General features: G+C 43.8%; 3 protein-coding genes across 4 annotated transcripts in view; 1 reads left to right on the top strand and 2 right to left on the bottom strand.

Moving 5' to 3' along the window:
* Nucleotides 1-1,656: 1,656 nt before the first annotated feature.
* LOC113261571 (60S ribosomal protein L36a-like) lies at nt 1,657-2,128 on the bottom strand. Its single transcript, XM_026507748.4, has one exon. It carries the CDS (start codon nt 2,085-2,087, stop codon nt 1,767-1,769), a length of 321 nt encoding a protein of 106 aa, XP_026363533.2. The 5' UTR covers nt 2,088-2,128; the 3' UTR covers nt 1,657-1,766.
* Nucleotides 2,129-3,942: 1,814 nt separating this feature from the next.
* Nucleotides 3,943-21,438, top strand: ZNF354B (zinc finger protein 354B). 2 transcript variants are annotated; one of them, XM_048220984.2, is made up of 5 exons: nt 3,943-4,095; nt 5,172-5,257; nt 7,682-7,808; nt 8,530-8,625; nt 19,699-21,438. In XM_048220984.2, the coding sequence occupies exons 2-5, from the start codon at nt 5,192-5,194 to the stop codon at nt 21,276-21,278; spliced, it is 1,869 nt and encodes a 622-aa protein (XP_048076941.2). In that variant the 5' UTR covers nt 3,943-4,095; nt 5,172-5,191; the 3' UTR covers nt 21,279-21,438. The 2 variants fall into 2 exon arrangements, with proteins under 2 accessions (XP_048076941.2, XP_048076942.2); XM_048220985.2 differs by lacking the exon at nt 3,943-4,095 and having other exon boundaries at nt 4,116-5,257.
* The window catches only part of LOC130542811 (uncharacterized), a 51,562-nt gene continuing 36,957 nt past the window's right edge, over nt 8,607-23,211 (bottom strand). The window contains exon 2 of the mRNA XM_057307524.1: nt 8,607-11,348. Within this exon, the coding sequence (XP_057163507.1) occupies nt 9,850-11,022 (1,173 nt within the window). The 5' untranslated portion in view covers nt 11,023-11,348 and the 3' untranslated portion in view covers nt 8,607-9,849. The remainder of the gene's footprint in view (nt 11,349-23,211) is intronic.

The raw sequence follows: 23,211 nt of genomic DNA, 5'->3' as shown, positions 1-23,211 counted from the left end.
CCCATTCTACTTTTCGTAGAGTGCATAAGTAAAATCACACACTATTTGTCTTTTTGTGACTGGCTTAGTTCAGCAGCATGTTTTCTTTTCTTTTCTTTTTTTTTTTTTTAAGATTTTATTTATTTATTCGACAGAGATAGAGACAGCCAGCGAGAGAGGGAACACAAGCAGGGGGAGTGGGAGAGGAAGAAGCAGGCTCATAGTGGAGGAGCCTGATGTGGGGCTCGATCCCAGAACTCCAGGATCACGCCCTGAGACGAAGGCAGATGCTTAACCGCTGTGCCACCCAGGCGCCCCAGCAGCATGTTTTCTTAAAAATTATTATTACTCTGGTCTGAAAATGAAAAACAAAAACAACAAACCTTGAGATAGAGTCAGTATCTAGCCTACTGTGAGCCGTTTGATTAATTAGAGACAAAGGATTTCTAGTTTGTTTTCAGTTTGTTTTCTGCTGCTTTTCTTCTCTGTCTCTTTTCCGGCCTCATAGGTTACTGTAACATCTTCAAAATTCCATTCTGATTTGTGTAGTGTTTTAGAGTATATCACTTTGTAACTTTTTTTTTTTGGCAGTTGCTCTAGATACAACAGTATACATACATGAATTAGCACTCAGCCAAGTGCAGAAACCCTACTTTCATTTAGGACCCTTTGCCTCCCCACTTGTAAAATATAATCGTCTTACGTATTCCCACTGAATACATGGAGAATATGACATGGTGTTATTTTTGCTTCAACCATCATGTCTGTTTAAGACACTTAGAAGCAGGATAGATTATTTTATAATATTTCTGTTTTTCCCATTCTGATGTTCTTCTCTTTCAATGGTTTCAAGCCTTTGTTGTTATCTTTTACTTTGTTTAGAGTCTTTCCTTTAGTTTTTCCTTAAGGATAGGTTTGCTGATGATACTCTTAGGTATCTTTTGAAAATGTCTCTATTTCCTTTTTATTCCTGAATGATACGTTCACTGGATAGAGAATTCATTGCCGATAGTTCCATTCATTCCACTTGAGAAAAATATGCAACTTCCTCTGGCTTCCATGGTTCAGATGGGGGTGGGAGGGTGGTTTCTCCACTGGTGTTTGGTTGAAGGAAGGTGGGTATTACCAACAAAGTTCTCTGTTTGGCCACCCTTTTCCTGGTTTTGACTAAGGGGAACAGGCTTAGAGCTTTTTTGGTCTGTGTCTGTTGGAGGTTTTAGCATGGAAGCTTCTGGAATGCATTAGCTGAAAGATTCAGGAGGTGAGAAGGAAAAAAGGGAATGTACTACTGTGTCGCTCCTCAGCCCTGAAGTTTCTGCAGTTTGCCTTCTTCTTTTCACATTTTGGAGTCTTCCTATGCTTGTTTATTTATGCCCAGGGTTTTTTAGTTGCAAGAGGGATGACCTAGGAGGAATGGTGGTCATCTGTTTTGACTCAAACCCCTATACAGAGTTTTCTCCCAGATTTTATTATGAAAAATTTCAAACACGAAGTGAAGTTGAAAGAATTTTACAGTCAACACCCATATACCATCACCTAGATTCTACTATTAATTTGAAAAGGGGTCTACTTCTCAACTTGAGTGGATGTTTTCAGGGGTTTTCTCTTTATAATTATGTGTTATTATTGGATTATATGTTCTTTTTTTTTCAGGCATAAACTGCCCCACAAGGGGAATTTTATTGATGGCACTAGTTTATTTCCCTCTTACAAGACCAACTGCGACCCAATGAAGTGAACAGAACCTCAAGATTTTACTGTCTTCATAATGTAACAAAATACGAAGCTTAGAACTGGATCACTTGGCCCTTTCTCTTCTTATCTCCTCCCAGTTCAAAATGTTTGCATCTCTTAATAGCCAGCATTCTCTTAGATCTGCAGTTGGGCTCGGCACATTCAAGCCTCAGCACAATCTTCTTTGTAGTTTTAGCCTTTTTCCGGAAAATCGGCTTAGTCTGCCCACCATAGCCACTCTGCTTCCTGTCATAATGCCGCTTTCCCTGGGCATAAAGAGAATCTTTGCCTTTCTTGTACTGTGTCACTTTGTGGGGTTGGTGCTTGCCACACATCTTGCAGAAAGTCCGGCGGGTTTTAGGAACGTTCACCATGTTTGCGAGAGCGCTATCGGCACGGAAAGTGGATTATATGTTCTAATTGCCTTTCTGTATATTTCACATTTTTAAAAGTATGAAAAATATGACTCTATTCTTGTTTCATACACAACTGTGTGTAAGCACACACAATAGCATATATGGATAGATGTAATCAGTGTTTATTACTATTTCTTCATTCCACATACTATGTGTAAATTTCTTATAATTTTCACAATCAGGTAAACAAAGCACTTTTTTCTTTACAAAAATTATGCATATGCAGCATTTAAAAATGACCAAAATTTTGAACATTTCAATAAAGTACATATACAGGCAATTTATATCAGAAAATATCTAAATGGCTCAGTAAATATGAGATCATATTTAATTTTACAAGTACTCAAAATTAGACGTAAAAAATTTGCCCTATTGAATAAACAAAAGCTTTTTAAAAAGGCATTAAAAACAAAACAAAACAAAAAACCCAGAGTAGGCGTGGGCGTTAGGCAGAGCACAAATTATTACCAACTGCTTATGGAAATAAAAATTGTAAAAAGCTTCCAGGAAGGCAACTAGGCAATGGGCCTAGAATGCCACCAGTCCTTGATTCAGTCATTCAATTCAAGAAATTTAAACTAAGAAAATAATCTTCAAAGCTATAGGTATGAAAATATTAATGGAGCAAAAAACTGGAAAAAATATAACAAACAACAGGCGTTAAATAAGCATAATTTAGTTAAATATATTTAACTAAAAAATTTAATAAGCCATAATGGGATGCACTGAAGCCATTCAAAACATTACTGAGAGAGAGTATCTCTTGGCAAATTCAAATGTTCAAGGTACATTTTTTTTTTAAGATTTTATTTATTTATTTGAGAGTGAGAGAGAGCCCAGCAGGGGGAGCAGCAGGCAGAGAGAGAGGGGGAGGCGTAGGGAGCCCCAGGCCACACTCTATCCCAGGACCCTGGGATCATGACCTGAGCCAAGGCAGTCGCTTAACCAACTGAGCCACCCAGGCGCCCCAAGTTCAAGGTACATTCTTAAGTGGGGGAAAAGACCAAACTAGGTTACAAGTGCTATCTGCAAGATTCCATTTTCTTAAAAGGAGGCTGGCAGCGAAGGAGAGATGGAGTTCAAAGGGCTCTTAAGAGATGTTCACCAAAACGTTAACAACTTTTGTGCCGTGGCATCAGGTGCATTTTTCTTTTCCTTTTTTTTATCTATTTATAAAACCTTCTCAATGGGACATGTTCCGCCCTGGGAAGAAGAGAAGGTAACCACTGGCTTCTCTGACCAGGAATGCCCTTTCCCTCCGCCCACCAATCAGGGAAGGCTGCCTGGGAGACCCCACTCACTCTTCCCAACGCGCCCAGATGCCACCACCCTGGTTTCCTTCCGTTTTTCCCCATAACGCTTACCTTCTAAAATGTTATATAATTATGTTCATGGCTTACTGTCTGCTCCCTATCAATACCCCAAAAAAGTTCGCGAAAGCAATGATCTTTGTTTTGTTCACTTACTGATTTCCAACCACTTATGGCAGCGCTTGCCACAAGAATGTGCTGAAAACACTCTGGCTGAATGACCGACGGGGAAATAGGTTTGTTCTCGGAGGTTGTCTACTTGCCTTACAATCAGCGGACCTCCTTTTTCCTTCTCGGGGAGCCAGGAGCCATAGCCCTCGCAGCCGAAGGGGAGTGACCACGAGCCCGGAAGCGGGAACTGGGCACGTGACAGGCTCGACCGGCCCCCCGCCTTGCAGAGAAGCGCAGAGAACTACACTTCCCAGAATGCATAGGTACTCGCGTGGACTACATTCCCCAGGGGCATTAGCGGCCGTCCCTAACTCGCCCCCTGCCCCGCCTCTCTGGACAGCCGGCTCGCGGCCGGAGTTCAGCCCAGGCATACCCCGAGGAGGGTTCCCCACCCAGGGCTGCTGTTTGCCAGGACAGTGCCGGAGCCTCGGCCTGTGGAGCACGGCCGGGAGGCGCAGCCCCCGGAACCCCGAGGCCTTGGCGAGGTGAGCGGCGGAGGGTCGGCGGAATGCGGGACGGAGGGAGGACCTGGGCCTCGGGAGGATGCGGCGCCGGGACGCGCGGGGCACAGGCCCGAGAGGCGCGAGCGGGGCCTTTGTGGGCGCGGGCGGGGGGCCGAGGGCCGGCACCCCCGATGTGCCCGCCTGCCCCGCACCGGCCGTCCCGCGGACGCGCCCGTGACCGCGGCAGGTCGGGCACTTGTCCCCACTGGCCCAGGCCCCGGTCACCCTCCTGCTCCCTGCGGACCCGTGCCCAGCGCGCTACCTGCGGGGCCCTGCCGGCGTTTGGATTTGCTACGGGCTGTCAGTGAACGTGAGGAACGGTGTTTCCGCCCCTCCCCGGCGCCGCTCCCCTCCCGGCTGCAGGCGCAGAGATGTGTTTTCCGATAGAAGTGAGTTGCCGGCTTCCCTCCAGGGCAGAACCTGGACTGGAACCCAGCTTTTCGGCTTCTGTGCCTGCTCCTCCAGACGGCAGCCCTCTGGCCGCCGGAGGAAAACTGCTGTCAACCTTTTCCGAAGCACTTTTCTCTGAAAACCTAAAAGGAAGATTCCTTGACAGGAGGGGGAGGAGTTGGGCGGGGGGCAGCTTGAGGTGGAGAAAAGTTCTCCCCTGCGGGCAGTGAGGTTAGAGCAGGTGCTCTGGAGCGCGCGGTATGGATCCCGGTGCGCCCTCGCTGGCTGTATGCACTGGGGCAGGTGGCTCCCGCTCTGCCCTGTTTCCTGATCTGTAAAACAGGCGTGGACAATGCCAGCTGTGCTGCGGGACTGAGCCATGGGGGCGGTGCCTGGCCCGCGGGGAGGTTCAGTGATTCATTGCTGCTGCTACTGCAGCTGGAGTCCTAGGGCCTTTTTCTCTGAGCCACTCGGGGAAGGGTTGGGGCCCGGACCCCTGTGGGCTGGTCCTTGTCTCTGGGCCTGCCTACCCCCAGCTCCTTCTGACTTCCCTTTCCCAGGGCACGTGGTGTCATTCTCAGGTGGTGTAAGGATTTCAGAGCTGGTGATTCTCAGGGCTGAAAAGCAGAGGGGGCTTCTCCTTCCTGGCTCCCTTTTTCCTCTTTCAGATCTGCCTTCTGGAGACTGCATGCATCCTCGGGGAAGAGCCCAGAAAGAAGATATGGCTATGGGACCGAGGGAAGCAAGGTCTCAAGTGAGTTCATTGCCATCTCAGGTCTGATAGATAGATAGATAGATAGATAGATAGATAGATAGATTTACTTATGCACTTACCCACCGTTGAACTGAAGTTCTCTAGTCAGTACAACTTTCCTCCAGCATTTGGAGCCCAAGCCCTTTTCTCCTTGAGGAGTTGATCCACGCAGGTGGAGGGTGAATTCTGTAGGGAATGTTTGCCTCCTCCCTGCCAATCCAGGTCTAGTATTTCTCTTTTCTTTTCCTAATGGACACTTCTTTTTATTCATTAATCTCAATTCAGTGTATGATTACTAACTTGACAGGTCAGATGCCCTGTGGTGACAGAACACACACACACACACACACACACACACACACACACACACCTGGCAGTTCCTTCTGGCCCTGCTTCCTTGGCTCGCCCTGGTCTCCCTCCCTACCCTTGGCTTTTCCTTTTTTTTCTTTTTGTATTTATTGGACAGAGAGAGACACAGCGAGAGAGGGAACACCAGCAGGGGGAGTGGGAGAGGGAGAAGCAGGCTTCCTGCTGAACGGGGAGCCTGATACGGGGCTCGATCCCAGGACCCTGGAATCATGACCTGAGCCGAAGGCAGACGCTTAACGACTGAGCCACCCAGGAGCCCCTACCCTCGGCTTTTCTTTAGGATACCTTCCCTAGGCTTCTCCAACCCACCATTGTTAGTTTTTTCTCCCTCTTTACTTTGTGGATCATGTGCCTTGCTTCTACACTCTCTTGAAAACTGTTCTTGACCTGCCATTTTCATCCTTCTGTTGTTGGAAATGGGGGAGGGACCCGGTCCGGGTGAGCCAGTGCAAGAACAAAGAATAAGCGTGTTGGAGGTGACACGGTTGGAGAGATCTCTGGACTGCAAGGGGCAGAGAGGACTCCCCAGGGGAGGGTTTCGCGGGATATCAGGAGAGGAGAGCAGGGTCTCCAGTGGGTAAGAAGCGGGGCTTGAAGCCAGACTGCCGGGCTTGAACCCATCTCCTTGGTTGTTTGTGGGCCTTGGACAAATAGCTCCATCTCTCCCTGCGTTTCCTCGCCTGGACAATGGGAATAGCAAGCATGCCGACCTCACGGGGTAGGTGGGCGGATCACGGGAGTTAGTGCGTGGAAAGTGTTTAGATCGGGGCTGGGCACTAGCAGATGCCCAACATGGGGTGGTCGTGGGAGCCGGATGATGCTACCGTGGTGATAATACCGCTCATGCTGACAGGTGGGAACTGCTGTACCGTGTCGCTAGGACTTGTCCTTTCATTGCTCGTCTTCATCTAACAGCAACAGTTAATGTTGCTGGGGGTCGGCCTGAGGGCTTTGCCTTTGTTCTCACTCTCAGCCAGCACAGCAGTGATCATCCCCGTTTTACACATGAGCAAACTGAGGCTCAGAGATGTACAGTAACCTGAATTCGCACCCCAGCGTGTCTGGCCTCTGGGCCGAGGCTCGTCACTGCGCAGCCATTCCCCTGGTGTCTCTTTCAGAACCCGGGGCAGACCCAGCCCCCGTGTTCCCGGAGCTCTTCTCCGCTGTCCTGTTGTATTTGGGCCCATGAAACGCGGTGGTGGTTGATCTTCGGGCTGGGGCCGGCCAGTGCACATCTGGGCTGCTTTTTTCTAAAGCTTTCCTCTCCTGTTCCCACAGAGCCATGTTGCTGTCTTGCCCAGAATGTTCTCCATCCTTGCAGGGGAGTGAATGCATGTGGCATTCTCCCTAACCTCACCTGCTCCCATATGTCCGTACTGCGTGGGCTTTTGTGTAAGACTCTGTGATGGCATTTAAGACCAGAAAGAGAATATACCGAGTGCTGAGTTAACAGAAGACTTTAGTTATTGTCCTGCCTCTGCCCCTGATAAAGTATGTGGCCCAGGATCCTGACTGCCTGGGGACCTTCTGGTCCCCATCTCTAAAATGAGGATTGAGCTGGGAGATGGTGTATGGTCCTGTCCAGCCACACATTTTTCTTTCATTGATCAAATTATTTCATGTGTTTATCTTGTCTGCCAGTTGGCTTCTACTTTTTTGCTATTCCCGAAACCATGATAAATGCACTGTGTGTATTTTTGTGTACTGTTCATTATAATACAAATACAATAATTTGTGAGTTAAAGAATAAACACATTTTAAAGCTTTTAATATGTATTATCAAATCGCCATGAGTGAGATTATTCTAATTCACACTCCACTGGTCTTAATTCCTCCCCACATCTCCTTATAGTGGTTACCACAGGCCTGGTTAATACTTCACGCTGCTCAGTATGTGTCACTGGCCGACGGTTCATTAAAGAAATTACCTGAAGCCTTCAGAAACCGGAATAACATCAGAAGCCTTTCATGGCAGTCCATCTACCCCCCACTGCCGCCTTCTTCACTCTGTGTGATGGGAGGTCCTGGGTGAGCTGGGATGGCTTGTCATTCCAGGTGTCGGTGACCTTCGAGGATGTGGCTGTGCTCTTTACGCGGGATGAGTGGAGGAAGCTGGGTCCTTCTCAGAGAAACGTGTACCAGGAAGTGATGCTGGAGAACTACACTAACCTGGTCTCACTGGGTAAGGGAACTGTCCCTGTAGATGAGAAAGTCAGACGTTAGCATAAGTCAGCACCTGCTTCCCTGCATAGAAGCCATGGGTCAACAGGAACTTGTAGCTGAATTTTGCCTTAGGATTGTACACATTGTGAATAAGTAAATATTTAAAACTTCTTTCCCCTTACAGGCGTGGATTTGTCCCACGCGTGGGATGGTTAACATACTTGCACGTTAGAAATTCCCTCATAGTTCAGGCAACATTCTCCTGCTATGATTTTCTGTGATTTGTTTGCTCAGCTCACAGCAGAGAGCATCCCTCAGCCGTCTTCAGTAACCTGCCTCCAGCCTTTCCCGATTCTCCCTTCCAGACAGACGAACGATGTATGATCCATCTTTGATCGGGAGTCAGATGGTGCTTTCTCATTGTAAACAGGGCACTTGGTGCACAGTATCTTGCTGTGGGTACCTGTTTACAAATATTTCGTCTGTACATCTAACGTATTCCCTCTTCTGTAGAAAGCCATGAACCCTATTTCCTAACCTACAACTACTTACTACGAAGCCATGCCCCTTGCCTTTCCCCCCACACATGTCCTCAGGTCACGGGTACGGCTCAAGCACCCCACCCCACTCTTTGTGCCATCCCCTGAGTTTTCCACTCAGATCCGTGATGCCTTTTTGAGTCAAAACAAAACCAAGTCTTTTCTCTCTCTCTCTTTTTTTTTTTTTTTTGTCTACGACAGGACTCCTGTTTTCCAAACCAAAAGTGATCTCCCTGTTGCAGCAAGGAGAAGATCCCTGGAAGGTAGAGAAAGAAAGTCCTGGAGGCCCCTCTCTAGGTGAGTGGATGGGACTGAGGGGCCGGGAAGAGGCGCGGGCAGCAGTCTGGGTGGTAAGTGGATGGTGCGGCTTGGAGATGTTGGTCGGGAAAGTTTCTCCTGGGCCTCTGTCCTCCAGAGTTGGCAGAGAGGTGATGTTCAGGCCCCAGACGCGAGCTTCCTCTTATTCTCTGGTAATCACTTCCCAAGTGAATCTCTCAGGGTCTCTTCTTATTCCTTCCTGTTCTCAGAGGAGGGCTGCACATCGGGTATTCAGTCAGCAAACAGTGTATTTAAGGAATCGCAGAAAATCATTCTGACTGAGGCTCAGGGTCTGTGAGAGAAGGAGCCAAGGAAGGAAAGGGTGTCAGAAAGCTAGCAGGGCTCCGTCACAACGGGCTTTGACAAGACTCGGAGATGGGACCTTCCCGTGGAAATAAGGGATTTTAAGTGGAAGACTGAAGTTCTTGGTATTTTAGAAAAATTGGCTGAAATCTGAAACAATATAAATGTCCTCCGGTAAGGATGTGACTGGAGAAGCTGGGGCAAGTCCCCGCTCCGGCATCGAATGCCACTGTCAGAAACAAGAGCAGCTGGTGTGGACAGAGCTGGGGGCGGGCGAGGGAGCACCGTGCTGATGTGTCCCCGCTAATGCTAAAGGGAGATGACGTGGCTGTGTGTGTATAATGTGTGTGGAAGTGCAGACACAAAGGTGAGGGGACACACCTGAGCTGTGCCAGGAGCTCCACTGGGAATGGATTCGAGAAGGGGCGGAATGAAAGGGCTTCAGTTTTATGTAATCTGAACATTTCATAGAGAATAGATTCATGAAGTCCTTGTATAATTTGAGTTTAATAAGCATGGTCACGTTGGAGCATTGTGGGGGGTAAATTGAAAGTGAGGGGAAACCCGACGTGGAACCTTCCTGGAGACACTTGCAATAAGGTAGGTGAGATGTTTCTAGGGTCTGGACAAAGGCACGGGCACTGGCGTCCAGGAAGGAAGAAGAGGGGCCCCTTTGTTAAGGCTGTAGGGTGACTTCGCTGTGGGATGGGTCTCCCTGGAGATGCGAGTGGAATGTTCGGGGAGGGGTGCCGGTGAACAGTCCTATGAGGTCTGTGGGAACTCGGAAGGGAGATCAGGTAGCAGTCTGTACAGAGGTGGCATGTGACGCCTTGAGCTGACCAGGTGAGGACACAGAGCAGAGGACAGAATCCCAGGAAACCTCGCCATTTACGAGGTGGCTTAGGGAAGAAGACAGGCTGAGCCTGAGAAGTCATCAGAGGAGAGGAACTGGAGAGCCGGCTGACAGGGAAGTTGGGGACGAGAGCTGACGAATGGGGGAGGGACGAGGTTCAAACCCCCAGCCACTGCTTTCCTGTCCCATAATGAACGGTGCGTGAGCCCTCCGCTGCATGAGCTCTCCGCTGGGCAACATGGGGCAGAAAGACGCAGGTCCTGCCGGCTGGAGGTCACAGTCGAGAGGGGAGAGAAGTGATCGTGCGCTGAGCGCACAGGGGGTGTAGAATGACCCCGCAGGAAAGATGCAGGGTGCTGTGAGAGCGTGCAGCGGGAGGGGCGGTGCGGGCAGAGGCTTCCCGGAGGAGCTGGGATCCCAGGATGTGGAGCAGTATTCCAGCCACAGGAAAGGGCTGTGTGAGTCCAGAGAAAGGAGGCCAGCATGTGCTGCCCGGAGCCAGGAGATAGCAGCAGGGACCTGATCCCACTGAGCCGGGAGCCGGACACAGGATTTGGTCGGCGTCTGAGAGCGAGGCAGGGCGCTTGGGGGGTTGGAAGTAGCCTGACCACGGCCTGGTGTAGACTCTGCTGACAGCAGCCTGCAGACCACGGGGGGCCTGTTGGCGTGGAAGTGGGGGCTCGTCCCGGCTGTTGTCGGTCCAGACGTGTCCCTGACAGCCCCTCATGCCGTGGGCCCCGCAGAGGAGCTGCCGGCCCGGCTGTCCCCTTCCTCAAACCCCTGGGCCAGGGGAGCTTTCTTCCCACCGTGCGCTGAGGTTTCTGCTGCGGGAACCACCCTTGTCTGGATGTCTGTCTTTGTAACTCTGGTTTGGGAGAAAGACACAAAGGTTGGGAAGCTGGCAGAGGCCGCCCCCAAGTGCTGAGGGTCTGCAGGGCCTTCCGTCCCGCTGCGGGGTGGGGGCCGAGCCTGGCACGAAGGATCCGAGGAGAGAAGGATCTTCCCTTTCCCCGCGCCTCGGGAGCCTCGCATCCATGAATGACTCTGAGTGAAGCGAGTATTCCGGGGTTACGGGGAGTAGGATGTGTGGCTGGAGCCCAGAGCTGTGCAGAGAGGCGCCGGGGCCACCGGGGGACGGGGCTGGAGTCCTCAGCCAGCCTCCTCCTCGGGTTCGGGGAGACGTCCCTGAGGGCGACAGCGCAGCTGAGTAGTACGTGCATGTCTCTGGACGGGACGGACCGTCCTCCCCTCCTTCCTCAGAGCTGCCGGTCACCCGGGCCTGGCAGTGCTGGCGCGTGGTCATCTGTCCCGCAGCCCTTTCGCGCGTCTCCGTCTGCCGTGACCAACGTGGCCTCAGAAGAGCTTCTGTCCCAGGGGCAGCTCCCTTCCCTGTGAGGACAGGTGCAGGACTGGGGGTTCTGGAAGGACCTCGGGCGGTTAACTCTAGACCAGAACCGAAACCTGCCCCTGCACAGCCAGTAACGGAGAAGCCCGTGCTCCCATGGTAGGACTCCTGCAACCCCTAGCGGCCTCCACATGTCCTTTTCTAAAAGAGAGAATTAATTTGTATTTCAAAACTATTCACAAATAGGAAAAACAAAGCAGAGAAAAACAAATGGTCACTCCCGGGGTGCGTGTGTTTAAATTGAGAGATGGAAGGAGGTGGCAGGAAGGGTGTGCGTCTCCTCTGAGTCTCTCGCTTAAGAAATGAGCACAGCTGAGGTGGGGCTTTTCCAGAAGAGCCGTCATGAGGTGATTACACCAGCCTGTACAGCATGAGTTAGCTTTACACCGAATGTGGAATAGTCCTGAAATCTAAAATTTAAAAATGCGGGGATGATCTGGGTAAACAGCTTCCAATGAAGATGTGTTTCCCCCCGTCATTTTCTCTTCCTTTGTCATCTCAGTGTAAGAAGCCTGGTGGGGGGACTGAAGCCGTGCCACCACGTGGTCAGCTGAGGGGTCGCCTGGGCACTGCCCCCCCGCACAGAGCGAGGGGCGTCTTTTTCTAAGGGGCACAAAGGTGCTGCCCTTAGCAGCCCAGGGACCCAGAGGGCGGTGGATTTAAAGAGTGACTCTCTTCGGAGTGAAAGCTGAGCCCACGTGCCCTGTAGGCATCTCCAGCATATTTGGTCAGTCTTGTCCTTGTCCCCTGCCCACCTCCCTCCCCAAGAAGACTCCCGCTGGCCCTGCGCCTCCCTCCTGCCACCAACCTCTGTTCTCATAGCTGCCAGGTAAATCAGGTCATTTCACTCCCCTTCATAAAACCTCTCCTGGCTCCCTTCTTGATGTTTACATTTCAAAGAGATGGCTCCCAGGATCTTAATTCATTGGTGGGGGCCGGGTGGCTTAGTTGGTTAAGCAGTTAAGCATCTGACTCTTGATCTCAGCCCAGTTCTGGACCTCAGAGTTGTGAGTTTGAGCCCCACCCTGGGCTCCACGCTGGGCGGAGCCTACTTAACAAACAAACAAAAACATCCTTGGGTTATAATGTTCACAGAGGCTTTACAAGGTTTACACACATTTCATATCAAAAACGCAGAGGAAGGATTTAGAAATACAAATTTTCTCAAAGAAATGCTTTGAGAAAAAGGTATGGAGACCTCGTTCCCTTTCGAGGTAGCGCCACACTATTTTCCAGAGCAACTGTACTTTACCTTCCCGCCAGCTATGTTTGCATGGAGGTTCCAGTTTATCCACAGTGCTGACAAAACGTTTTATTGTCCCCTAACAATTTTTTATTATGCTAAAGTACAAATAATGTAAAATTTACCATGTTAACCATTTTTAAGTGTACAGTTTGGTGGCGTTCAGTTCATTCCCAGTTCTGTGCAGCCGTCCCCACCATCCGGGTGCAGAAGTTCTTCAAAATCCCTTCCTGAAACTCTGTCCCCACCAAACACCAGGTCCCCATCCACCTCTCTCCCCGGCCCCTGGTAATCACTGTTCTGTTCTCTGTCTCTATGCGTTTGACTCTTCCAGGAACCTCACAGAATTGGTATCTTATCACACTTGTCATTTTGTGTCCGGCTTCCTTCATTCCGCATAATAGCTTCAAGGTTCATCCATGGTGTAGATCTGTCAGAATCCCATTGTCTTAAGGCTGAAAGATATTCCATTATATGTATGCACTGCATTGTGTTTATCCTTCCGTCACTGGAAATCTGGATGATTTCCGTCTTTTGGCTATTGTGAATAATGCTACTCTGAAAATGGGTGTACAAATCTCTCTTTGAGTCCTTGCTTTCAGTTCTTTCGGGTACCTTGGAGTGGAATTGCTGGAGCACTTGGTAATTCTCTACTTAACTTTTCAAGGAGCTGCTATATTATTTTCCATTGTGGCCACATTAGTTTACAGTCTCACCAGCAATGGATAAGGGTTCCAGTGTCCACATTCTTGCCCGTATTGGTTATTTTCTGGTTTCTTTTGTTTTTTCCACAGCTATACTAATGGATTTAAAGTGGTATCTGGTGGTTTTGATTTGTATTTCCCTACTGATTCGTGATGTTGACTGTCTTTTCAGATGCTTACTGGCCACTGGTATATCTCCTATAGGGAAATGTCTATTCAAGTCCTTTGCCCATTTTTATTTATTTTTTTTCTTCCTTTCTTTTAAATTCCAGTATAGTTCGCATAGTGCTATATTAGTTTCAGATGTACAATATAATGATTCAACACTTCTATGCATTACTCAGTTCTCATCATGGTCAGTATACTCTTTAATTCCCACCAGCTGTTTCACCGACCCCCCCCCCCCCAACCTCCCACCTAGTAACCATGATTTTGTTCTCTATAGTTAAGTCTGTTTGGGGGGTTATCTCTGTTTTGATGGATAGCACATTCCGTATGTATCCGTTAGATCTAGTTGGTTTATTGTGTTGTTCAAGTCCTATATTTCTTCTTTTCGTCAGGTAGTTCTATCCCTTATTGAATGTAGGGTATTGAAGTCTCCAACTATTATTGTAGAACTACTTCTCCCTTCAGTTTTGTTAATTTTTGCTTCATGTGTTTTGAGGATGTATTATTAGGTATGTAAATGTAATGTCTTCTTGCTGAATTGAACCTTTTATGAATATACATCATCATTTGTCTCTTATAACTTGTTTTCTAAAGTTTATTTTGTCTGATCCTAGTACAGCCACTCCAACTCTTTTGGTACTTCTATTTGCGTGAAGTATATCTTTCCATCTTCTCACTTTCAACTATTTGTGTCTTTCGATCTAAAGTGAATCTCTTATTCAAACAAAAAAACAGACTCTGAAATACAGAGAATAAACTAGTGGTTGAGGTGGGTGGGGAGAGGAGTGAAATAAAGAGGATCAAGAGTTTACCTCTTTTATGAGCACTGAGTCATGTATAGAATCGTTGACTCATTATATTGTATACCTGAAACTAATATATACTGAATGTTAATTATACTTCAATAAAAAGAAAAAATAAAAGACGTGAGTCTTATATAGACAGCATATAGTTAGATTATGGGTTTTTCTCCATTCTGCCAATATCTGTATTTTGACTAGAGAATGAAGTTAATGTTTTTATATTTGAGGTAATTACTGATATGAGGGACTTAATCTGCCATTTTGCTATTTGCTTTCTATACGCCTTATATCATTTTGTCTCTGATTTCCTGCATCACTGTCTCCTTTTATGTTTAGTTGATTTTTTGGAGTGAAACATTTTAATTCCCCTCCCATTTTCTTATATATATATGTTGTGTAAGTATTTTCTTTTTGGTTACCATTGGGATTATGTTTAACATCCTAAACTTATAACACTCTGACTTGAATTTATATCACCTTAAGTACAGTAATGTACAAAATCTCTCCTTCTGTATACCTCTATCCTCATCGCCTTTCAGTTACTGTTGTCACAAATTGCATCATTATACATTGTGTGCCTTAAAATACAGCTTGATGGTTTACCAGATAGAGAATTCTCTTTTTAGAGGTTTTTTTTTTTCCCCTTTTAGCACTTCGACTATATCAACTCAATACTTTCTGGCCTCCAAAGTTCCTATGAGAAATCTGATAATCTTATTGAAGATCCCTTGTATGTTATAAGTCTTCTTTCTCTCTTGCTGCTTTCAATATTCTCTTTTTGGCTTTGGGTTTTAAAGTTTGGTGATAACGTGTCTCAGTGTTGGTGTCTTTGACTTTATCCTTTTTGTAGTTCATTACGCTTCATGAATTTGTAGATTCGTATCTCACATCAAATTTGGGAAGTTTTCAGCCATTGTCCTCAAATGATCTCTCTGCCCCTTTCCCTTTTCCCTTTCAGGATTTCCACAATGCTATTTTGGATCATTTGATGGTGTCCCACAGGTCTCTTAGGCTCTCTGTTTACTTTCTTCAGTATTTTTTCTTGTTGTTCTTCCTTAGACTTAGTAATTTTAATGGCCTATCTTCAAGTTCACTGATTCTTCTGCCTGCTGAAATCTGATTTTTTAATCTCTCTAGTGAAATTTTCGGTTATTGCAGTTTTCAACTCCAGAATTTTGTTTTAAAGATTTATTTATTTGACAGAGAGAGGGAGAGAAAGAGAGAACAAGGAGGGGGAATGGCAAGCAGAGGGAGAGGGAGAAGCAGGCTCCTTGCTAAGCAAGGACCCTGGGATCATGACCTGGGCTGAAGGCAGCCGACTAACCGACTGAGCCACCCAGGTGCCCTCAACTCCAATATTTCATTTTGGTTTTTTCTTTATTGATATTTTCATTTTTTAAATCATTTTCATGACCTTTACCCATATCTTCCTTTAGCTCTCCTGAGCATCTTGAAAAGTGTTTTAATTTTAAATGTTTTTGTGTGGTATGCCCACCATCATCTCTTCCTCATAGATGTTTTTTGTCTATTTATTTTGTTGCTTTGAATGAGTCATCTCTCTCTCTTTCTCTTTTTTTTTTTTTAGTGCCTTGTAATTTTTTTTGTTGCAAACTAGACATTTGAATTTTATAATGTCATAATTCTGGGAATTAGATTCTCCCCTTTCCCCAGAATGATTTCCTTCTTATATATTTCCTCCTTTTCACAAGGAGAGGGCTAGCTTAGCTATTTGATAAAGCCTCTTCCAGGCTTGAATCTCCTGACTATGACTTATTGTAGTGTCTGAACACTTTCATGTCACACTAGCATGGAGCATTAGAGAACAGCCTGGATTTTTAGATGATAGAGAATCAGTTGAAATATTGATCAGATTCTAGTTTTAGGAAAAATTGGTTTGATTTCCAGCTTTATTACTATTAGGTATTTGAGTTTGGGTAAATCGCTTAATCTGAGTCTAGTTTCTCATGAAATGAAAATATTATGCTTAAGTGATTCCCAAGTTTTCAGCTAGTCCTAGAGTTCTGTATTTCTACATAATTGAATTATTTTATCATTTTGTTGATGGGGAATATTACTATTGAAGCTACCAATGTTATGTCAAGTTTTAAAGTCCACAATTGGGGGCGCCTGGGTGGCACAGTTGTTAAGCGTCTGCCTTCAGCTCAGGGCGTGATCCCAGTGTTCTGGAATCGAGCCCCACATCGGGCTTCTCTGCTAGGAGCCTGTTTCTTCCTCTCCCACTCCCCCTGCTTGTGTTCCCTCTCTCGCTGGCTGTCTCTGTCAAATAAATAAATAAATAAAATCTTAAAAAAAAAAAAAAGTCCACAATTGGTATCTTTGGAAACTATTATTTGACCTACAGTATGTCCAAATCAATTCAGTAAAATCACTTTATAACAAGGAAAACTGGTAGTTGTATATATGAATACATATATTTTTCTATATAACTGATTTTTTGTTGTTGTCAGGTGTCTTTATGCTATGAACCGGCCTGAGATATAAACTAAAGGTTTTCTCATGTCTTTTCCAAGCCTTTATGTTTCCCTTGGCATGTATGGTGGCTTTCTAAATTTCCCATATGCAGTTACTTTTGAATGTCCTTATACTTAAATATGGAGGGAAAAGGTAAAATGTGAGTGTGAGAGGGTAGAGGGAAGACAGGCTCTGTCCCTTAAATCCCCTGGCAGCTGCTTCAGCCAGTGGGGCAACAATGGCAGGTTGCTTTTGTATCTGTACCTCCATGACCCCAAGCAGTAATCCTTAGTTAGAACCCAGATCGACAATAATTGAAGAACTAGGCTCTTGTCACCCTAGCTCCTGCAAGGCACCTTAGGGATGTCAGTACAGCTGCCTGCCACGGGGCTGGGGCATGGGTAGCTGCTAGTGACTGAAATTACCTACAATTTATCAACCAGGCTTTCCCCTAGAAGCTGCCAGCCTTCAATTAGATTCTACAGTTTCAAAATCATTGGAGCAGCCAGATTCTGCCAGTTCAATTGTGGTCTTGGTGGGGAAACAGAATCCTTGAGATTCCTACTCTGCCATCTTCCTTGATGTCCATTTTTTCCTCTTTTAACTCACACTTATTTTACAAGTTTTGGCATTTTCTTTCTTCTTTCTCAAGTAATGTTGAAGATGAGGATTTGGATAGAAGTCTCACAGTTAGCTGGGTGGAGGATGGTCTAAGTGGGGGATGGGTGGGCACTTGTTATGATGAGCTTGGGGTGTTGTATATAAGTGAAGAATCACTAAATTCTATTCCTGAAACCAATATTACACTATATGTTAACTAACTAGAATTTAAATAAAAATTTCAATAAACAAACAAACAAAAAAAGAAGTCTCACAGTTATGAAGTTATTTCTTATCATTTGGGGAAGTAATTTTGATAGTTTGCTTACTATCCACCTACCACGGTCTTCAGTTACCCAGAGGCTTTGGTATTTACTATTTAAACATACGTTTTATCATTCTGTAAGTATTCTATTTTCTACTTAGAAAGTATGTCTTTTTAAGTGAAAGTATTTTTTAAAGATTTTTTCCTGTGTATGTTGACATTTTTTAATTCATGTGCAAAACCTTTTACAATTACAAGTCTCTTATTAGATATCTTTAAGAGGAAAAAATTAATCTACTCACTCATTGCATGGAATGACAGAAAGTAGAAAAAGATTTAATTTTTAGTTTTATTATAAAAAGCTTAAACATATATAAAATATATAAATATATAAAATATATATAAACATATATAAATAAAAATAGAAATATATGTGTATGTATATATATATATATATATATATACATATACATATATATATATAAAGGATAGTGTAATGAATTCTTGTGTATCCACCACCCAGTTTTGACAGTTAACAAGTTACTATCCTTTTTATTTCATTTGTACCAATGGTTCTCTATGGGGGCTGATTTTGTCATTTGTCAATGTTATGAAATTTTTGGATTGTCACAGCTTGAGGAAGGGTGGGAGTGGTGGAAAGGGTAGGTGCTAATACACAGGGCAGCCCCACAACAAAGAATTACGCATCCTCAAATGTAAGCTGAGGTTGAAAAATCCTGATCTCTATATAGGATTTAAGGTATCTTTAAATATTTCCTTTAAAATATTCTTTATATTTTTATAACATTGAGTTGTTCTATCCAAGAATAGGAGAGGTTGTTCCATTTGTTCATGTGTGACTTTAATGTCATTCAAGATTGTTTTAAAAATTTCCTCATTTTTTTTTTATATTTCTTATAAATTCAGTCCTCCAATTCTTTGTTAGATGGTTATCGACTTTAGCATGTTAATTTTATATCCTGCTACATCACTACTGATCAAGTTTTATCACTGATTTCCTGGAGTTATGTAGCTAGGATATTATAACACCAGCAAATAGAGGTAGTTTTATTTCCTCATTTCCTCTTTACTCATCCTTGTGCATCTAATTGGTTTTTCTTATGTAACTGAATTAAGACATCTAGAATAGAAGTGAAAATAATGGATATCCTTGTCTTGTTCTTTTTTTTTTTAAAGATTTTATTTTTAAGTAATCTCTATACCCAAAATGGGGCTCAAACTCACAACCCCAAGATCAAGAGTCACATGCTCTACCAGCTGAGCCAGTCAAGCACCCCTTGTTCTTGATCATAGTGGAAGTGCCTCTAGTGGTTTATCATTAAATAAGATACTGGTTTTAGGGCTAAATGTATGTATTTTAGCATGTTAAAGAAGTAAGTATCCTTCAATTCCTATTTTCTTGACTTTTTACTGTCCATGGTGCTGAATTTTTTTGAAGCCTTTCTCATCGTCTCTAAATATACTCATAATTTTCCCCCTCAGGTACATACATTAAAATATACCGCAGTAAGTGTTATAATAAGGGAAATGGATTCACGAAAGTGTACACAGAGCCATTAACACTGGAACTGAGTCTGAAGGTTACAGAGCAGTCTGCCATGTGGGAAAATAAGGAATGACATTCAACATTAGAAATAATTACATAAATGAGAACAATGTCATATAAATAATGTAAAAGTCTGTCATAGGCTTTGGATACCAGACTGCACTTAATTCATACTCTTCTAAACCTGTCTCCCCATTCATTCTCCTGGTTACATATACACTTTCGCCCTTCTTAAATGAGCTTCTTTTATTCTTTGAGTCATCCTAGTACTTCTGCCCTCATCCATTATTGTTTTATATGTGTTACTTTCCTATTTTTTCCTCTTGCTAGTATTTTTTAGCCAGAAAGCAAGCCCTTATTTAAATATCATTAATAGGGGCACTTGGGTGGCTCATTCGTTAAGTGTCTGCCTTCGGCTTTGGTCATGATCCCAGGGTCCTGGGATTGAGCCCTGCATTGGGCTCCCTGCTTGGTGGGAGGCCTGCTTCTCCCTCTCCAACTCCCCCTGCTTGTGTTCCCTCTCTCGCTGTGTCTCTCTCTGTTAAATAAATAAAATCTTTTTAAAAATAAAAATAAATAAATAAATAAATAAATATCATTAATATTTATTCTTTCTACACATTAAGTCTCAGCCAATCATGTGAATCATTAGCAATTTTTTTTTTCCAGGATGTAAGACCACTCCTAAAACTACAAAGTCAACTCAAACCCAAGATTCATCATTTCACAGTCTAAGAAGGAAAAGACTCAAAAGGGATGAACCCTGGAATTTCATATCAGAAAAACCCTGCATATATGAAGACAGATTAAAGAGACAAAAGGACAAAAATGAAAGTTTACAAATAATTTCAATCACCCATACAAAAATCCTCACTGTAGAAAGAAGCCATAAAAATACCGACTTTGACCAGAATTTCAGCCTGAAATCAGTCTTTGTTAAGCAACAGAGGGTTGCTAGAGAAAAAACACCCTCAAAATATGAAATACAAAGAAATAGTTTCAAGCAGAATTCAAACGTACTTAACCAACCAAAAATCAAAATAGCAGAGAAGCGGTATAAATGTAATATATGTGAAAAAGCCTTCATTCACAATTCTTCCCTTCGTAAACATCAGAAAAACCACACTGGAGAGAAATTATTTAAATGTAAAGAATGTTTGAAAGCTTTCAGCCAAAGTTCAGCTCTTATTCAGCATCAAAGAACTCATACTGGAGAGAAACCCTACATCTGTAAAGAATGTGGGAAAGCTTTCAGCCACAGTGCATCCCTTTGTAAACACCTAAGAATCCACACTGTGGAGAAATCCTATAGATGTAAAGAATGTGGTAAATCCTTCAGCAGAAGGTCTGGCCTTTTTATACATCAAAAAATCCATGCTCGAGAAAATCCCCATAGATATAATCCAGGCAGGAAAGCGTCCAGCACATCCCTTCCTGGATGTCAGAGAATTCATCTCAGAAAGAAGTCCTATTTATGTAATGAATGTGGCAACACCTTTAAGTCTAGCTCATCCCTTCGTTATCATCAGAGGATTCACACAGGGGAGAAACCTTTTAAGTGCAGCGAATGTGGGAGAGCCTTCAGTCAGAGTGCGTCTCTTATCCAGCACGAACGGATTCACACTGGAGAAAAGCCCTATCGATGTAATGAATGTGGTAAAGGCTTTACTTCTATTTCAAGACTTAATAGACACCGGATAATTCATACTGGTGAGAAACTATATAATTGTAATGAATGTGGTAAAGCTTTAAGTTCCCACTCGACGCTTATCATTCATGAAAGAATTCACACTGGAGAGAAACCGTGTAAGTGTAAAGTGTGTGGGAAAGCCTTCCGACAGAGTTCAGCTCTCATTCAACATCAGAGGATGCATACCGGAGAAAGACCCTACAAATGCAACGAGTGTGGGAAAACATTCAGGTGCAACTCATCCCTTAGTAATCATCAGAGAATTCACACAGGAGAGAAACCATATCGATGTCTGGAATGTGGGATATCTTTTGGCCAAAGCGCAGCTCTTATTCAACATCAAAGGATTCATACAGGAGAAAAACCCTTTGAATGTAACACATGTGGGAAAACTTTTAGACAAAGCTCATCACTCATTGCACATCAAAGAATTCATACCGGAGAGAAACCATATGAATGTAATGCATGTGGGAAACTATTCAGCCAGAGGTCATCCCTTACTAATCATTACAAAATCCACATCGAAGAGGACTCCTTGAAAGTAGATCTGCATGTGTGAAAGCCTTAAACCAAAGCTCAGCAGAGTATACATACTTGAGATTGATTTAATAAATGTCATGAACATGAGAAAGCTTTTCTATTTTAATTTTGTCTTGTCAGATATTAAATTTTAAGGATAAAAAGCTCTGACTATGTAATAAATATGTGGAAAACTTTCATACCTCTCAGTCACTTTTTAAAATATCCCTAGACAAGGAAATCACAATTGTAATTTGATTGCAAAATCACAATTTTGGCCATTTGTAAGGTAAAAGGTGGGGTTTTTCTATGTCTTTATACAGCATTATACACTATATGTAATATGTAAACATGAGAAAAATCTTGGTGTAGGAGTGCTGGATTTCGCATTAGAAAGACACCAACTGTATAAGCCAGTAGCATATTTATTAGAACTCACATTTTAATAGCAAACAGAATTGATCTTAAAATATATGCATACATAGACCAAATAATAGATTAAAAAAAAAAAGCAACTGCAAACTACCTCAGTCTTGGAATTTTCCTTTTCTTAAATTGTTGTCAAACTTTGTGCATGGTTTTCATTAAAAAAGAGAAAGAAAAAAATGTGTTCTCTTACTCCTTTATCCTTTTGTTATTTACAAGCTATATCTAACAGTCTCCCAAAGTTTTTTTTAAACACAATTTCTAATTTTGTTCTCAGAATTACTTTTCTTTGTTGCCCTTGAAGTCATTTATTATTGAACTGTACTTGCTGTGTTCTGAACAGCATGTTAATTTAAGTAGAAAAAATACAGTTTGTTGGCAGTCACCTCAAGGTTAAAGCTATTAATATTTTTCTAGTTGGCTGCAAAAGAAATCCTAAGAACTAATTTAAAGAACATGTCACTGTGGCAAAGTCTTGAAAAGGAATCCATTTCATGAAATAAAAGCATGTTTTCCCTACCTGAGGTTTTCAAATTTTTTAAAAAAATCAGACCGCAAAAGCAAAGAAAGGAAATAATTCTAAGCCTTAGAAATGATTTACTCAGTAAATGTTTGCTTAATCCCAGGTTTGAGCCAGGTACTATCCCAGGCACTGGAAATTGTACGGGAGAAAGAAACAGGCCCTATCTTCAGGAAGTCAGGAATTGAGAGGATGGGGTTGAAGGGAACAGCGAGTAAATAAGCAAATTATCATAATGTGTTGAAGTTGTTTTCACGAAGAAATAGATGTTACAATGATACTGTGTTATAGACCATCTTGTAGAGATTTGCACAGGACTCAGAAAGAAGGAATGGAACCTAACCAAGGGAGTTTGACCAGATATAGTGTCCCAGAGACAGGCGTGCCTGAGCCCAGTTCTGGAAGAACAGGAATTCTCCAGAGAGTGAGATAAGTACTTAAAAGAGAGGGAGCCACATATGCAAAGGTACAGGTGGGTGACCGCATGGCACATTTGTAGAACGTCTATGAAGTAATAAGAATGACAGATGTCGAAGCTTGAGAAGGAGGCAGAGACCAGATAATCAAAGGTCTTAACTGCCATTCTAAGGAACTTGAGTTTGATTCTGAAATTATGGAACTGATGAAAGATGATATGCAAGGGAAATTGCTCTGACAATAATGTATGGAGAATGAGTTTAGGAGGTTGAGGACAACTGAGCAGATGGGAGCCCAGAAGTATGGGCTGTTGTAGTAACTTGAATGATCAGTAAATGAGGCTCTAAACTCAAGCAGGGGCAGCGGAAGTGAAAAATATGTGACAAACATTAATGTGGTAAGATATGGCATGACTTTTACAATCAAATAATTGGGAGAGGTGAGTTAAGAAAGGAAAGTAGGTTGATTCCCAGGCGTCTTCCATGTTAACTGGCTGGACGATGGTGTCATTCACCAAGCAGGCAATACAGGAGTGAACAAGTATGATTTTGCACATGTTAAGTTGATCGTACAGATCCAAAAGGGAATTATGAGCTAGTAGACTAGAATT

The sequence above is a fragment of the Ursus arctos genome, unplaced genomic scaffold, assembly GCF_023065955.2.
Source record: "Ursus arctos isolate Adak ecotype North America unplaced genomic scaffold, UrsArc2.0 scaffold_5, whole genome shotgun sequence".
Classification (NCBI taxonomy): domain Eukaryota; kingdom Metazoa; phylum Chordata; class Mammalia; order Carnivora; family Ursidae; genus Ursus; species Ursus arctos.
Note: the sequence above shows the minus strand (reverse complement) of the source record. Positions and strands in the feature narration are given on the sequence as shown.

Bases quoted from the DNA above. Each gene is read 5' to 3' on its own strand.
- LOC113261571 (XM_026507748.4), bottom strand. From the start codon at position 2,087: ATGGTGAACGTTCCTAAAACCCGCCGGACTTTCTGCAAGATGTGTGGC.
- ZNF354B (XM_048220985.2), top strand. From the start codon at position 4,883: ATGGGGGCGGTGCCTGGCCCGCGGGGAGGTTCAGTGATTCATTGCTGC. The intron at 7,809-8,529 runs GTAAGGGAACTG...TGTCTACGACAG, and splicing joins CACTAACCTGGTCTCACTGG to GACTCCTGTTTTCCAAACCA. The intron at 8,626-19,698 runs GTGAGTGGATGG...TTTTTTTTCCAG, and splicing joins TCCTGGAGGCCCCTCTCTAG to GATGTAAGACCACTCCTAAA.